The following is a 15258-nucleotide window of genomic DNA, read 5'->3' on the forward strand; positions in this document are numbered from 1 at the left end:
TCCTCTCGTGACTGGGGTCCACCTCTCCAAGTGGTTTCCGTAGTGTAGTGGTTATCACGTTCGCCTCACACGCGAAAGGTCCCCGGTTCGAGACCGGGCGGAAACAATTGTTTGACGTTTCTTTCTTTGATTCTGGACGTAAAAATATTCAAACAGAGTTGTGAAAACGATCTGGCTACACGCTGGGTCGCCGGCATGCATCGTCACGTGTGGTTTCCGTAGTGTAGTGGTTATCACGTTCGCCTAACACGCGAAAGGTCCCCGGTTCGAGACCGGGCGGAAACAGGCAGTTTGCTTTTCGTTTCAAGCAACACACAGTCACATCAAATACCGGCTGCTCAATTGGATCATATCTCAGCAATATGTGCCATTACAGGCTTTGCTGCTTTGGTACTGAGCCAGGAAGATCATACTAATAATTGTATCCAATGTGATGTCTCTAAGACAGAGGGAGAAATGAACATGCTACCACAAGGCAGCCGTGCGTTAGCATTATGCTGATGTTCCTCGTTTTTTTCCCCCGTAAATAAATATTTGCTTTACAACGGAGTGTACACGTGAGCTGTTTTTGCACTTTTTGTTTTTGTTTGACAAAAGGTACGCCTTGTTGGCATTCGTCTCTACGGAGGCTAAAGTTAGCTGTCCTCTGTTTAGACGACGGTTTGACGGAAGGCTGACAGTCGGCAACTTTAGCTGCCATGTGTGTGAGCAGGTGGCGGTACGCGCTATTCCTCTCGTGACTGGGGTCCACCTCTCCAAGTGGTTTCCGTAGTGTAGTGGTTATCACGTTCGCCTCACACGCGAAAGGTCCCCGGTTCGAGACCGGGCGGAAACAATTGTTTGACGTTTCTTTCTTTGATTCTGGACGTAAAAATATTCAAACAGAGTTGTGAAAACGATCTGGCTACACGCTGGGTCGCCGGCATGCATCGTCACGTGTGGTTTCCGTAGTGTAGTGGTTATCACGTTCGCCTAACACGCGAAAGGTCCCCGGTTCGAGACCGGGCGGAAACAGGCAGTTTGCTTTTCGTTTCAAGCAACACACAGTCACATCAAATACCGGCTGCTCAATTGGATCATATCTCAGCAATATGTGCCATTACAGGCTTTGCTGCTTTGGTACTGAGCCAGGAAGATCATACTAATAATTGTATCCAATGTGATGTCTCTAAGACAGAGGGAGAAATGAACATGCTACCACAAGGCAGCCGTGCGTTAGCATTATGCTGATGTTCCTCGTTTTTTTCCCCCGTAAATAAATATTTGCTTTACAACGGAGTGTACACGTGAGCTGTTTTTGTATGACAAAAAATACGCCTTGTTAACGTTCGTCTTTACGGAGGCCAACAGCCGCGCGTTAGCATTACGCTGATAATTGGTCCCCTGCTGCACCAGGTTCCTCGTTAGTATAGTGGACAGTATCTCCGCCTGTCACGCGGAAGACCGGGGTTCGATTCCCCGACGGGGAGAAAACTTTTTTTTTTTTTTTGTAAATAAATATTTGCTTTACAACAGAGTGTACACGTGAGCTGTTTTTGCACTTTTTGTTTTTGTTTGACAAAAGGTACGCCTTGTTGGCATTCGTCTCTACGGAGGCTAAAGTTAGCTGTCCTCTGTTTAGACGACGGTTTGACGGAAGGCTGACAGTCGGCAACTTTAGCTGCCATGTGTGTGAGCAGGTGGCGGTACGCGCTATTCCTCTCGTGACTGGGGTCCACCTCTCCAAGTGGTTTCCGTAGTGTAGTGGTTATCACGTTCGCCTCACACGCGAAAGGTCCCCGGTTCGAGACCGGGCGGAAACAATTGTTTGACGTTTCTTTCTTTGATTCTGGACGTAAAAATATTCAAACAGAGTTGTGAAAACGATCTGGCTACACGCTGGGTCGCCGGCATGCATCGTCACGTGTGGTTTCCGTAGTGTAGTGGTTATCACGTTCGCCTAACACGCGAAAGGTCCCCGGTTCGAGACCGGGCGGAAACAGGCAGTTTGCTTTTCGTTTCAAGCAACACACAGTCACATCAAATACCGGCCGCTCAATTGGATCATATCTCAGCAATATGTGCCATTACAGGCTTTGCTGCTTTGGTACTGAGCCAGGAAGATCATACTAATAATTGTATCCAATGTGATGTCTCTAAGACAGAGGGAGAAATGAACATGCTACCACAAGGCAGCCGTGCGTTAGCATTATGCTGATGTTCCTCGTTTTTTTCCCCCGTAAATAAATATTTGCTTTACAACGGAGTGTACACGTGAGCTGTTTTTGTATGACAAAAAATACGCCTTGTTAACGTTCGTCTTTACGGAGGCCAACAGCCGCGCGTTAGCATTACGCTGATAATTGGTCCCCTGCTGCACCAGGTTCCTCGTTAGTATAGTGGACAGTATCTCCGCCTGTCACGCGGAAGACCGGGGTTCGATTCCCCGACGGGGAGAAAACTTTTTTTTTTTTTTTGTAAATAAATATTTGCTTTACAACAGAGTGTACACGTGAGCTGTTTTTGCACTTTTTGTTTTTGTTTGACAAAAGGTACGCCTTGTTGGCATTCGTCTCTACGGAGGCTAAAGTTAGCTGTCCTCTGTTTAGACGACGGTTTGACGGAAGGCTGACAGTCGGCAACTTTAGCTGCCATGTGTGTGAGCAGGTGGCGGTACGCGCTATTCCTCTCGTGACTGGGGTCCACCTCTCCAAGTGGTTTCCGTAGTGTAGTGGTTATCACGTTCGCCTCACACGCGAAAGGTCCCCGGTTCGAGACCGGGCGGAAACAATTGTTTGACGTTTCTTTCTTTGATTCTGGACGTAAAAATACTCAAACAGAGTTGTGAAAACGATCTGGCTACACGCTGGGTCGCCGGCATGCATCGTCACGTGTGGTTTCCGTAGTGTAGTGGTTATCACGTTCGCCTAACACGCGAAAGGTCCCCGGTTCGAGACCGGGCGGAAACAGGCAGTTTGCTTTTCGTTTCAAGCAACACACAGTCACATCAAATACCGGCCGCTCAATTGGATCATATCTCAGCAATATGTGCCATTACAGGCTTTGCTGCTTTGGTACTGAGCCAGGAAGATCATACTAATAATTGTATCCAATGTGATGTCTCTAAGACAGAGGGAGAAATGAACATGCTACCACAAGGCAGCCGTGCGTTAGCATTATGCTGATGTTCCTCGTTTTTTTCCCCCGTAAATAAATATTTGCTTTACAACGGAGTGTACACGTGAGCTGTTTTTGTATGACAAAAAATACGCCTTGTTAACGTTCGTCTTTACGGAGGCCAACAGCCGCGCGTTAGCATTACGCTGATAATTGGTCCCCTGCTGCACCAGGTTCCTCGTTAGTATAGTGGACAGTATCTCCGCCTGTCACGCGGAAGACCGGGGTTCGATTCCCCGACGGGGAGAAAACTTTTTTTTTTTTTTTGTAAATAAATATTTGCTTTACAACAGAGTGTACACGTGAGCTGTTTTTGCACTTTTTGTTTTTGTTTGACAAAAGGTACGCCTTGTTGGCATTCGTCTCTACGGAGGCTAAAGTTAGCTGTCCTCTGTTTAGACGACGGTTTGACGGAAGGCTGACAGTCGGCAACTTTAGCTGCCATGTGTGTGAGCAGGTGGCGGTACGCGCTATTCCTCTCGTGACTGGGGTCCACCTCTCCAAGTGGTTTCCGTAGTGTAGTGGTTATCACGTTCGCCTCACACGCGAAAGGTCCCCGGTTCGAGACCGGGCGGAAACAATTGTTTGACGTTTCTTTCTTTGATTCTGGACGTAAAAATACTCAAACAGAGTTGTGAAAACGATCTGGCTACACGCTGGGTCGCCGGCATGCATCGTCACGTGTGGTTTCCGTAGTGTAGTGGTTATCACGTTCGCCTAACACGCGAAAGGTCCCCGGTTCGAGACCGGGCGGAAACAGGCAGTTTGCTTTTCGTTTCAAGCAACACACAGTCACATCAAATACCGGCCGCTCAATTGGATCATATCTCAGCAATATGTGCCATTACAGGCTTTGCTGCTTTGGTACTGAGCCAGGAAGATCATACTAATAATTGTATCCAATGTGATGTCTCTAAGACAGAGGGAGAAATGAACATGCTACCACAAGGCAGCCGTGCGTTAGCATTATGCTGATGTTCCTCGTTTTTTTCCCCCGTAAATAAATATTTGCTTTACAACGGAGTGTACACGTGAGCTGTTTTTGTATGACAAAAAATACGCCTTGTTAACGTTCGTCTTTACGGAGGCCAACAGCCGCGCGTTAGCATTACGCTGATAATTGGTCCCCTGCTGCACCAGGTTCCTCGTTAGTATAGTGGACAGTATCTCCGCCTGTCACGCGGAAGACCGGGGTTCGATTCCCCGACGGGGAGAAAACTTTTTTTTTTTTTTTGTAAATAAATATTTGCTTTACAACAGAGTGTACACGTGAGCTGTTTTTGCACTTTTTGTTTTTGTTTGACAAAAGGTACGCCTTGTTGGCATTCGTCTCTACGGAGGCTAAAGTTAGCTGTCCTCTGTTTAGACGACGGTTTGACGGAAGGCTGACAGTCGGCAACTTTAGCTGCCATGTGTGTGAGCAGGTGGCGGTACGCGCTATTCCTCTCGTGACTGGGGTCCACCTCTCCAAGTGGTTTCCGTAGTGTAGTGGTTATCACGTTCGCCTCACACGCGAAAGGTCCCCGGTTCGAGACCGGGCGGAAACAATTGTTTGACGTTTCTTTCTTTGATTCTGGACGTAAAAATATTCAAACAGAGTTGTGAAAACGATCTGGCTACACGCTGGGTCGCCGGCATGCATCGTCACGTGTGGTTTCCGTAGTGTAGTGGTTATCACGTTCGCCTAACACGCGAAAGGTCCCCGGTTCGAGACCGGGCGGAAACAGGCAGTTTGCTTTTCGTTTCAAGCAACACACAGTCACATCAAATACCGGCCGCTCAATTGGATCATATCTCAGCAATATGTGCCATTACAGGCTTTGCTGCTTTGGTACTGAGCCAGGAAGATCATACTAATAATTGTATCCAATGTGATGTCTCTAAGACAGAGGGAGAAATTAACGTTCCTTTCTTTGATTCTGGACGTAAAACATTCAAACAGAGTTGTGAAAATGATCTCTGACCCACTCAGAGTCGATTTTCCATATGATCTCCGCCTGGCGACGATTGATGCAAGCGCACGTCACATGCCCATTAACGTCCCTGAACGCACCATCTCATGTGAGCTTTCCGAATGAGTCCATTTTCAGGAAGATCATACTGAGGTTGTGGCCTCGGTACGCACAGCACAACAACAAAATGTTAGCTTATCTCTCAGGTACAAACAGCACACAAACTAATGCTAAACTTAGCTTAATCTCAGCTGTAAACAGCACACTGACTAATGCTAACGTTAGCTTCCCATCGTGGGACAGCTACCTTTAGGTTTTAGTCCCAGAGGCTCAATATGAGCACAAACACCGGAGACAAACAGTAAAGATTGTTCTCATCTTTAACAGTGTCCCACGCGTACCACACTCCAATTATCGTGTACAGATGCAGAAGCTGCGTTTTAAAATGCTGAGGTATTTAAGTCGTTCAAGAACCATTAAAAGGGGGAGGGGGGGAATAAGAAAGGTAACACAGGCTTCAGGTAGAAAACGTTGTAATGTTCTCCCTACTACTTTGCGGTAAAATGTCTAACATTTATTTTTTTAAAGCAGTGAATTACCATTTGACAATTTAGTTTTGTGTTCCTCACAGACATTCTAGTATAATAGAACATATTTAGAACTTTTTTCGACCTAATATTTTTTAGATTTTTTTGTCTATGACAATGTTCAACACAACATATTTTCTTGTTCAAATAATGTTTTGACCTGATGTTCACTGTACTTTTTTGTCCAGGACATGTTTTGAACTATTGCATTTTCACATTTTTATTTCCATTTTATTATTCTACTTTTTTCTCATGACATTTTCTGACTTTATATGTTATTCTTTCAACCTCATAATCCTTGTGACCCAAAAATTGTGACCCAATGGAACACTGGACGTCCTCAAATGAAAAAGGTTAGTCAAACTTTAGCAGCCTTTCAAAAACTGTACCAAAAAAATATCCATATAACCGTCAGCATTGATCTATATTGTGTATATAGCTCTATCACACACCTGCTGTATTCATCAAACATTGTTGTGTTCTTAATACAGCGCCTGAGACTCAAACGCGATTAAGTAAGGCTGGGGGGGGGGGGGGCAAAAACAGCAACACGTGACTGCAGCGATCCAATCAACGGGCTGCGTATGGGAGGAATGACTTTCATCGGCAGACCTTTTAAAGGCGATCACAACCCGCCCCCCTCCACACGCACATCCACCTCTTCCTCCACATGGCGCTGCAGAACCGGGTGGCGGTGGTGACCGGAGCGGCGCAGGGGGTCGGCCGGGCCATGGCAGAGATACTGCTGCAGAACGGCGCCAAGGTAAGGGGAGCACACCTGTGCGTGCAAGGACACCCGGTTAGTTCCAGTAGAGTCCTGATTTAAAGGGCACTTAATGTCGAATCCCCCCCTGGAAGCCATCGGGAGTTCATGTCGAGGGGATATTTGATTCTTTTTAATGTAAATATGGTGGTCGCGTGCACCTGGGCAGGTAGCCCTCCTGGATGTGAATGAGGCGGCAGGGAAGAGTTTGAAGGAAGTCCTCGACAAGCAGTACGGAACGGAGAGAAGTCTGTTCCTCAGCTGCGATGTTGAATCAGAGGAGCAGATAAAAGGTGACGCGACGCACGCGCGCGCACGCACACACACTTTGAAGAAGAAGAAGCTCGTGACTCACTTAACGACCATGTTAACCATGTTAACGTCTGAGTCTAAGATGTGTCTCTGCTCTCAAGCTGCCTTTCAGAGAACTGCTGAAGCTTTGGGGGGGGTCGACATCGTGTGCAACAACGCTGGCATCCTGAACGAGGCCGAGTGGAAGAAGACCATCTCCATAAACCTGGTAAGAACCTGATCTGACCGCCCCAGACATCCGACTTATTAACCCACGTCCAGGGTTCGTTAACCTTTGCTGACCTGGCGGAGCTCCCTGTGCTCTCATGAACCCTCTGTGCACCTGTGCAGGTGGCGGTTGTCCAGGTAACCTACACAGCTCTGGAGCACATGAACAAGCTGACCGGAGGTCGGGGAGGGGTCATCATCAACACCGCATCCATGGCGGGTACGACCCACAATGCACCCAGCGGGTTGAAAAAAAAAGCAAAAACCTTCGTATGCATTGCTGTGCAATGTTGTTACTCACTGAAGATCTTCATTAACGTTCCATGTGCACAGGTGTAGGATATTTTTTTTCCATCCCATCTTTTGCTGTTGGGAATGATTTAGTGTCTCAAATGGAACATTGAAGTGAAGTTTAAACCGACATGTTTACTGATTTAACCCTAATCTTCCCCCCCCCGCCCCTCGCAGGTCTCTTCCCTTTTCTGAGCTGCCCGGTCTACACGGCCACTAAGTACGGGGTGGTCGGCTTCACGCGCGCCATGGCGGTGAGGATGGCTTTCCTTTTCATCTTATCGCTCGCTTTATACGTCATCTGAAAGAATTCAGCCGAACAGCAAAACTAGATTCATTCACATACAATGTGTGGTCTGCTGACATGAAGGAGAGAATGAGCTCCTCATCATGTCTGCATGGTTGGGACTTTCTGCTTGGCCTTGTGACCTTTCAGTCCTCAACCGGGAGAAGACTCTGTCTCTGTCTCTGTGTGTGTGTGTCTCTGTCTCTGTCTCTCTGTGTGTGTGTGTGTGTGTGTGTGTGTGTGTGTGTGTCTCTGTCTCTGTCTCTGTGTGTGTCTCTGTGTGTGTCTCAGGCTAACTCCACCGCGTAGGGCTTCGGTGTACGCTTCAATGCCCTTTGTCCGGGCTTCGTGCAAACGGACCTCTTGGAGAACCTTTTCGACCGATTGGGGCGTTTCTCCCGGCTTTCTGCTGAGACCAAAGCGTACGTGGATCAAGGCGTGATGAAGTGAGTTGTGGATTTTGTTCCCTATTAATGTTTAGCCCTGCATTGCTCTCTGCCCCCTCCCCTCCCGCCTGCCCTAGCGAACGGCTCGTGTTGTTTGTGTTTCAGGCCGTCCGACGTGGCCGAGGCCCTCCTGGAGCTGGTGACCAACGACACCAAGAACGGGGAGGCCTTACAGGTGACCTGCAGGTCCAAGAAATACATGACGTTTCCTGTGCCCAGCTAGACTCTGCCATAGCCGCCCCCCCATCTGAATATTTGGAAAAATGTATGTATTTATGTAAACTGCATTAAATAAATGAAACTCTTCATAACTTGATGTCATCACAATATTCAAATGTAATGTATATTTAAGTGTGAGGCATTTTATTCCACTTTAAGGTACCGCTTCTTTACTAATGCAGCAAATGGTCCAAAGGTCAAACACTGCACAATGAGTAGTGCTATGTGTATATTTAATTCAGAATGAAGGACCTTTAGTTGTAACTAAGTCTCCTTCGGCTACCTGAGTAACAGACTGTAGACGTCTAGTTCGTACTGAACAAACTAGGACTCTTAAAATAGTAAAACACCGACTACGTTCAAACCACAACGTTATAAAGCTGAAGGGCTTTATTAAAACATACAAAAGCGGGACATTAAAGGGCAGAATGTTGAGTCGTCGCTGCTCTGCTCACTGGGCGAAGGAGGGGAAGTCCACGTATCTTCGTCCTTTAGGGGAGACGCAGCAGGCCCGTCCACTCAGCGTCTCGTCCGTCACCATCTCCAGGACGGACTGCGCCACCTCGGACACGCTGGGACGGAGGAGGCACAGCGAAGAGTGAACCCAAACACAACAGGAGGGATTCTGGGAAATGCGCTTGTCTCACAAGAGGAGGACGTCCGTCTCCATAAGACGACGCCGCCACACGGTCACGCCAAATGTTTGGGGAAGACGACATCAAATATGAAGCTGAATAAGACGCTTTTAATGTGAAAAGATTCATTTGGTACCTAAATGGTACAGTAGATGTGAACTCTGCTTCCAGCTTCTTAAATGTGAATATTCTTTGGTTTCTGTGCTCTTATGTGACACCAGGCTGGATATATTCTATCCTCTTTTAACCGTTAACTGAGAGCCAATCCACACAATGAGAGCCAGCTTTAGCGCTGCGCTAACACGTGCTCATGCTAACTCCAAATTCTCAGAAAATCCGATTTCTTCTCTTCTATTGAAATAGTTGTGGTCGAACACAAGAGAGGGCCTCACAGACTGACCTTATGACCCCCAGATGCTGCATGAGTTGCTCGGTGGCGTCGCCCATGTTGGAGAAGCGGCCCAGGTTGGTCTTCAACGCGGAGAAGAGGTCCGTTTGGACGAACCCGGGGCAGACGACGTTGAAGCGGACACCGTAGCCCGACGCTGTGGAAGCAACCTGCGTGAAGAATGACGCACACAGACACACACGCACGCACACACACACACACACACAATTATGCTTCCCGTTCGGAGGCGGAATGAAATCAAACGCACCCCGGTCATGTGATTACACGATTGTGTAATTGTGGTGGAAATGAGTGGATAATGAATCAAAAGTATCTTAAGCTTGTTTGTGATTAAGAATGAATTAAAACCATAGACAAATCATAAAGAATACACAAACCATCCAACACGTAGTAGCACACGTTAGCACGAGGAGCTAACGGCGTATTGAAGGAGTAACTGGGTCCTTACCGCCATGGCCCGCGTAAAGCCCACCACCCCGTGCTTAGTGGCCGTGTAGACCGGGCAGCCTGGTAGAGGGCCGAGACCTGGGGGGCATTGGGATTAAATCACGCTGCTCTTCTGTTCTCATGCAACAACGTTGAGGCCGCGGCCAAGATGAAGCGTGACATTATTTTATTTTGGGCATCGTAAGATAGGACAGAAGGACATTTTTCTTTACCTGCCATGGACGCCATGTTGACGATGACCCCTCCACGACCTCCACTCAACTTGCTCATGTGCTCCAGCGCCAGGTACGTCCCCCTGATGACCCCCATCTGCAGCAGACACAACGCGGTCCATCATAGCGTGCATCGCCTCACGGCCAGAAGGTCGTGGGTTCAAACCCGCATACCCCCCCCCCCTTGTATTTTGGGACTTTGGCTCTTTCTTTTTTTAACCGCGTATTTTCTTTTTCAACGCACCTCAAAAGAAAGAAGAGGAAATGTAAAAGTTGATGGACGATGAAAGACTTTTATTTTCTGCGATGTCATTTCCTTCAGGGAAGGAAGCTCCGCCCCCCCGACGGGAGACACGTGACATGTACGCACGCCTCAGAGAACCCAGGGGACACACTGACCATGTTGATGGAGACGGTCTTCTCCCACGTGGCCTCGTTCAGGATGCCGGCGTTGTTGCACAGGATGTCGATGCCTCCGAAGGTCTCAGCGGTTTTCTGCAGAGCGGCTTGAGAGCAGAGAAGCACATCATCACACACAGCTGGATTCTCAACTATTTTAAGTATTCTCAACTTCTTTTTTTGAGTGTAGGAGCTTTTGATGAGAAAATAAAGACATTTGTTAATTGACTCATTGAATTGGTTTGGGTGTAAATTCCTAAATGTGAATATTTTCTGGTTTCTTTACTCTCCTTCCAGGATTTGTGTGTCATTGCTCTCAGCTCAGTTATTCATCATGATTTCTGTATTCATCAGATGTATATCTATATTCATTTGTATTATCTTATATTCTTTTCTTGTTCCTTGTGCCTTCTGATGCTTCGTCAGATAAAAGCTCTTCAGGCGTCAGCGCCTCCGTGTCTCTCCCTTCATAATGACTATAATTATAGGGTTTCGATTTATTGTATCTGGCCCACTGGAACAACTGGAACAACAACAACATGACGCCCTCCAGATGTGTTCCCCTCCCCCATCTGTTTGTGAGTTAGTGGGCATGTGCGTGCGTGTTTGCCCCACCTTTAATCTGCTCCTCAGACTCCACATTACAGCTGAGGAACAGGGTTCTCTCCGGCGGGTACTGCCTGTCCAGAACTTCCTTCAAACTCCTTCCTGCGGTCTCGTCCACGTCCAGAAGGGCTACCTGCGCACGCGCGCACACACACGCGCACGCATACAAGTGTTTTGGTAGATTTCATGTGTCCAAACGATTAAAACCTTATTTATTTTCTTATTCCCCCCCCTTACCTTGGCCCTGTTGAGCAGGAGAAGCTCCGTGATGGCCCTCCCGATGCCCTTCGCCGCCCCGGTCACCACCGCACTTTTACCGTTCAGGGACATGTCTTCTGAGCCCAAAGGGAACTGAACTCCGTCCGCTGCGCGCCGCCTGCCAAAGTGTGGCACGACGCCGTCACGTGACCTGCGGGGGCGTTCCGGCCGGCTCTCGTACTCGCAACGTGAACACGGTTGATCTCGTGATGGAGCCGCACGTCGCCACCAGGTGGCGGCACATCCCTGTGTGACCAGCCGGCTTCATGCAACCTTTCAACGGGTAAATATTAGTTAGACAACCAGGACAAAGTGGAGAACTGCAGATCCTCCTGACGGTGAGGATCTTCTCCATGAACCCAGCCTGGTTCTTCTGCAGTGACACACCAGCACCAGTATCTGCTGGCTTCAGGCCTGAGGCCCCCCATTGCTGCTTCGCTCCAGATAATGGGGGGGTTGGGTTTTTCTTGAGCTGAACTAAGATAAAGGGTCAGTTTAGGCAACAAACAAAAAGAAGAACAGAAGAAGGAACCAGTGACACGGTCATCCAACATGTGGAGCTTGTGTCCATGTCTACCTCGAGATGTGAGAAACTAACAAATACACCTGTAAGTCACCTCTGAACTAAGCTTTCCTGCAGAAGAAGCATAAGATCCTGCCTCCAGGTACAGTAGCAGCCTGTGTGTGAGGTGCTGTTACCCATTGCAATATGTGAGGGTGTGTGAGTGTGTGTGAGTGTGTGTGTGGGGGGGGGTTTTGAAATAGATTCTTTGCAAGACGGAGCACGCTGCTGCAACCCCGGAGCTCACTACAGAAATCCCTGAGTGAGACTCTGTCACAACCTCAAGAAACGTGTCAAAAGAACAGCGGATTGAACAAGAACTTTTGACTGTGAGATTATGACGAGTCAGCGTTGCTTAACCGACGCATTCCAATGGATTAAAGGAGTTTTATTGAATGGGAAGTTTAAAGTGTGAACTGTAGCTTCAGGTTCCCCAGAAAGTCACAAACATGAGATCACAGGATTGTCGCATTTCCTTTATCTGTTTATTTGTTTAAAATTGATTAAAATCATGGATCTACAACAAATAAAAGTAAAATGAGGCTCAGTGTGGACAGACGGGTCAGCGTGGACAGACGGGACAGTGGACGTGTGTCAGTGCGGAGAGTTTTGCTGTCCCTGTCCCGGTGTCTGTGACCTTTGACCCTAATGATCAGATGACATGGGGCCATGTGACCTGGTTCATCAGAGGACGATTAAAGAGACAGAGCTCATTCATTTTTTCCATTTACTACTTTTATTAAATGGAATTAAAAGAAAATGTGATTATTGCTTGTGGTGATTTCCCTCTAAAAGGAAACATATCATCGTACATGTTGTATTTAACTGATTATTTTAATTATTCCAGTAATGTGTAAATGTTAAATGTTAAAAAATATTTTATATCTTTATTTTACTGATATTTATTCCATTTCTTTAAAGCATATGTAGTATTATTATTATAATTATTATAAACACACACATTATCATACGAACACTCTGTTATTATTATATTAATTGCGTTATTATTCCTATTAAAATGATTGTTGACTTCATGCATCTTTCTCATTAAATGTAAAATGTTTTAAAATACCAGTTAATTTAAATAAAACATCTTTCTTTCTGGTGTTGACATAATGTAAAAGTAGCACACACTGGAAGCGTTTCAGAGGCTCCCACCTGGTGACCCCCCCCCTCAGAGGCCGTGTTGCTTACGGGGCAGATCCCTCACTGGGGGGCTTTCAGCTGTGATCTGCTGACCAGCTGCTGACCACTGATTTCATCCTGGTGCTCAGGGACAAAAGGGCCGAGCTTTACATGTCGTCCTTTTACATCCCGTGCCCCCCCCCCCACCCCTCCCCTCCGGGTACAGTGTGTGTGATAATAACCGAGATGGAATGAATAAAAAGACACAACAGAGTGTTTTTTTATTCTCTAATAAACCACATCCATGTGCTGCTTGTTATAGAAATGATAGAAGATCATAACAACCATAAAGTGACTCCATGTTTTATTCTCTCTCGGTGTTTGTTCCTCTTTGTTGTGCTAAATACTTCTTCTTGTTTATTGGTGACTTAAAGCCTTAATGGGTTGGGTGGGGTCTGTCTCAGGAGCCACAACGCGCTTTCCTAACCCCACCCGACCCCACCCGACCCCACCTTGATGTGCTGGCTCAGAGCAGAAACAAACCAGCAACCAACCGAAACAAAAGCAGCACAAAGATACCGAAACGGGTTCTTTGACGGATGATCATCTGAGTTTGTCTTTTAAACTTCAGATCTGAGCAGAAAGGTGCTTCACACCTTCTGAACGAAGGAGTCTCCGATGACGAGAGAAACGTCCTATTTATAGACGTCCAAACACAAGTGTGCGTCCCGCCTTACTTCCCGTGAGTCGTCGCACAGGTACGAGGGAGCTGCCCCCCCCCTCCTCCCCCACCACCCGTCATCCTTCAAGCACGGCTCCTCCCAGAGGACGCCGCGCCCTCCCCAGCAATGCAGCCGTGACGTGGTTTAGTCCCACAGGCCCTGAAGGCCTCGCAGAGGGACCCTGTGTGTGTAAGCACTTCTTTTAATACAGTTTGATGTCGTCTTCCTGTTTCCCATCCCGTCTTGTTAGCGACAGGCGACAGGACACATGTGACACGCATGACACGCATGACACAAGGTGAACGTGCGCTGCAGAGTCGACACGTGGGTCATTCACAGGGAAACAGGTTTTTTCAGTGTGAACGGCCTTGAAGACTGCAGCTGCTCATGAGCCCACAAACGTCTGCCAGGGATCTGAATGAGTGAGGATTCTTTTTGTCTCCATGTGACATGTCCATGGGTGTCCTCAAATGTCCCCGTTTACATCCACAGACACAGTACAGACACACTTTGAAATGGTTAAAGCTGGTGACCAAAAACCAAAGCGGACAAGGGCAGAGACCTGTCAATCAGCGTGTAGCTCCGCCCTAAAGCATCCAAACCATAATCTACTAAATGAACATCATGCTGCATTGAAGAAGACTTGAAACTAGAGACTGAGACCATAAACTCATGTTTACAATGTTTACTGAGGGAATAAATCAAGAGAGAAGTAGAGTCATTTCCTCATAGACGTCTATGGGAGCAGAGGAGTCGCCCCCTGCTGGTCACTACACAGAAGTAGAGTCATTTCCTCATAGACGTCTATGGGAGCAGAGGAGTCGCCCCCTGCTGGTCACTACACAGAAGTAGAGTCATTTCCTCATAGACGTCTATGGGAGCAGAGGAGTCGTTTTGAAATTACTTACAAAGACCTGCCTGGCTGGATCTACATGACACGGATTCAAAAAGATGCTGTAATATTTTAAAGGAGATGAAGCAGGAAGTTTGTATCCGTTATGGAGCACAAATATGACGCTTCATGACACCTACACAAAGTAGACTTCGTTAATTCATACTGTAAGTGTACTGTCTACATTTCAGCCCTGCCAGAGGCACACGGTCCACTCGGTTATTCTACAATAAACCACCCAGACTGAAACAAGGGCCCTTTGAGCGACACGGCGGGTGTCCCTGAACGCAGCACACGCACATGTACACGTACACGCACACGCTGTTGTGGTGAAACATGTGAAACAAACGGCGTGAGCCACAAACTTCTGTAACGATAGCATGGAGGGGCGGGGCAGGGGGGGTGGCAGTGCTTCTTGCAGCACTTTACTATAGAAACCCATCCGGGGGGAGGGGGGGGGGGCGTAGAGTCGCCCGCACAACGTTTCGTAAAGAAACTACAGACGCTTTGAATGCGGCGAAGTGACGACGCGTTCAGAGGTCGAGATGACGTCATCGTGGGGGATTCGCGCTGCGTTCAGGCCCATCGGTAACATCTTATCCATCGTCATGACTACAGTGAGTAAGCAAGAAAATGCGGGGGGAGGTGAAATAAATGAAATATGTTTCCATCTACTTGTTTTATTTGTATTACTTGTTTCTGGTGGTTGCATTTTAAACACATGATTACTTCGAATCAAAAAGGTGTTTGGAGCATATTTATTTGACAGTAA

The 15258-nt window shown here is 47.4% G+C and overlaps 2 protein-coding genes and 16 non-coding genes across 21 annotated transcripts; 17 read left to right on the forward strand and 1 right to left on the reverse strand.

The window, feature by feature from the left end:
• Positions 1–33: 33 nt before the first annotated feature.
• trnav-cac (transfer RNA valine (anticodon CAC)) lies at positions 34–106 on the forward strand. Its single transcript has one exon. It is a non-coding gene; the product is annotated as a tRNA-Val (tRNA).
• A 106-nt stretch (positions 107–212) lies between these two features.
• On the forward strand, positions 213–285 carry trnav-aac (transfer RNA valine (anticodon AAC)). The gene has a single exon. It is a non-coding gene; the product is annotated as a tRNA-Val (tRNA).
• A 477-nt stretch (positions 286–762) lies between these two features.
• On the forward strand, positions 763–835 carry trnav-cac (transfer RNA valine (anticodon CAC)). Its single transcript has one exon. It is a non-coding gene; the product is annotated as a tRNA-Val (tRNA).
• A 106-nt stretch (positions 836–941) lies between these two features.
• On the forward strand, positions 942–1014 carry trnav-aac (transfer RNA valine (anticodon AAC)). The gene has a single exon. It is a non-coding gene; the product is annotated as a tRNA-Val (tRNA).
• Positions 1015–1397: 383 nt separating this feature from the next.
• Positions 1398–1469, forward strand: trnad-guc (transfer RNA aspartic acid (anticodon GUC)). Its single transcript has one exon. It is a non-coding gene; the product is annotated as a tRNA-Asp (tRNA).
• A 260-nt stretch (positions 1470–1729) lies between these two features.
• trnav-cac (transfer RNA valine (anticodon CAC)) lies at positions 1730–1802 on the forward strand. The gene has a single exon. It is a non-coding gene; the product is annotated as a tRNA-Val (tRNA).
• Positions 1803–1908: 106 nt separating this feature from the next.
• On the forward strand, positions 1909–1981 carry trnav-aac (transfer RNA valine (anticodon AAC)). Its single transcript has one exon. It is a non-coding gene; the product is annotated as a tRNA-Val (tRNA).
• Positions 1982–2364: 383 nt separating this feature from the next.
• trnad-guc (transfer RNA aspartic acid (anticodon GUC)) lies at positions 2365–2436 on the forward strand. The gene has a single exon. It is a non-coding gene; the product is annotated as a tRNA-Asp (tRNA).
• Positions 2437–2696: 260 nt separating this feature from the next.
• On the forward strand, positions 2697–2769 carry trnav-cac (transfer RNA valine (anticodon CAC)). The gene has a single exon. It is a non-coding gene; the product is annotated as a tRNA-Val (tRNA).
• Positions 2770–2875: 106 nt separating this feature from the next.
• trnav-aac (transfer RNA valine (anticodon AAC)) lies at positions 2876–2948 on the forward strand. The gene has a single exon. It is a non-coding gene; the product is annotated as a tRNA-Val (tRNA).
• A 383-nt stretch (positions 2949–3331) lies between these two features.
• Positions 3332–3403, forward strand: trnad-guc (transfer RNA aspartic acid (anticodon GUC)). The gene has a single exon. It is a non-coding gene; the product is annotated as a tRNA-Asp (tRNA).
• A 260-nt stretch (positions 3404–3663) lies between these two features.
• On the forward strand, positions 3664–3736 carry trnav-cac (transfer RNA valine (anticodon CAC)). The gene has a single exon. It is a non-coding gene; the product is annotated as a tRNA-Val (tRNA).
• A 106-nt stretch (positions 3737–3842) lies between these two features.
• On the forward strand, positions 3843–3915 carry trnav-aac (transfer RNA valine (anticodon AAC)). Its single transcript has one exon. It is a non-coding gene; the product is annotated as a tRNA-Val (tRNA).
• Positions 3916–4298: 383 nt separating this feature from the next.
• trnad-guc (transfer RNA aspartic acid (anticodon GUC)) lies at positions 4299–4370 on the forward strand. Its single transcript has one exon. It is a non-coding gene; the product is annotated as a tRNA-Asp (tRNA).
• Positions 4371–4630: 260 nt separating this feature from the next.
• Positions 4631–4703, forward strand: trnav-cac (transfer RNA valine (anticodon CAC)). Its single transcript has one exon. It is a non-coding gene; the product is annotated as a tRNA-Val (tRNA).
• Positions 4704–4809: 106 nt separating this feature from the next.
• On the forward strand, positions 4810–4882 carry trnav-aac (transfer RNA valine (anticodon AAC)). The gene has a single exon. It is a non-coding gene; the product is annotated as a tRNA-Val (tRNA).
• Positions 4883–6298: 1416 nt separating this feature from the next.
• Positions 6299–8459, forward strand: LOC119215875 (15-hydroxyprostaglandin dehydrogenase [NAD(+)]-like). Of its 4 annotated transcripts, none has more exons than XM_062558180.1 (7): positions 6299–6458; positions 6628–6751; positions 6872–6978; positions 7101–7310; positions 7446–7522; positions 7846–8000; positions 8106–8459. In XM_062558180.1, exons 1-5 carry the CDS (start codon positions 6366–6368, stop codon positions 7461–7463), a joined length of 552 nt encoding a protein of 183 aa, XP_062414164.1. In that variant the 5' UTR covers positions 6299–6365; the 3' UTR covers positions 7464–7522; positions 7846–8000; positions 8106–8459. The 4 variants fall into 4 exon arrangements, with proteins under 4 accessions (XP_062414164.1, XP_037324269.2, XP_062414165.1 ...); XM_037468371.2 differs by having other exon boundaries at positions 6301–6458; positions 7101–7197; XM_037468372.2 differs by lacking the exons at positions 7846–8000; positions 8106–8459 and having other exon boundaries at positions 7446–7613.
• A 128-nt stretch (positions 8460–8587) lies between these two features.
• zgc:56585 (uncharacterized protein LOC393297 homolog) lies at positions 8588–11322 on the reverse strand. Its single transcript, XM_037468370.2, has 7 exons — positions 11165–11322; positions 10937–11060; positions 10322–10428; positions 9923–10019; positions 9712–9788; positions 9255–9412; positions 8588–8791 (listed from the first exon to the last, which is right to left on the reverse strand). The coding sequence occupies exons 1-7, from the start codon at positions 11255–11257 to the stop codon at positions 8671–8673; spliced, it is 777 nt and encodes a 258-aa protein (XP_037324267.2). The 5' UTR covers positions 11258–11322; the 3' UTR covers positions 8588–8670.
• Between the last annotated feature and the right edge of the window lie 3936 nt (positions 11323–15258).

The sequence above is a fragment of the Pungitius pungitius genome, chromosome 16, assembly GCF_949316345.1.
Source record: "Pungitius pungitius chromosome 16, fPunPun2.1, whole genome shotgun sequence".
Classification (NCBI taxonomy): domain Eukaryota; kingdom Metazoa; phylum Chordata; class Actinopteri; order Perciformes; family Gasterosteidae; genus Pungitius; species Pungitius pungitius.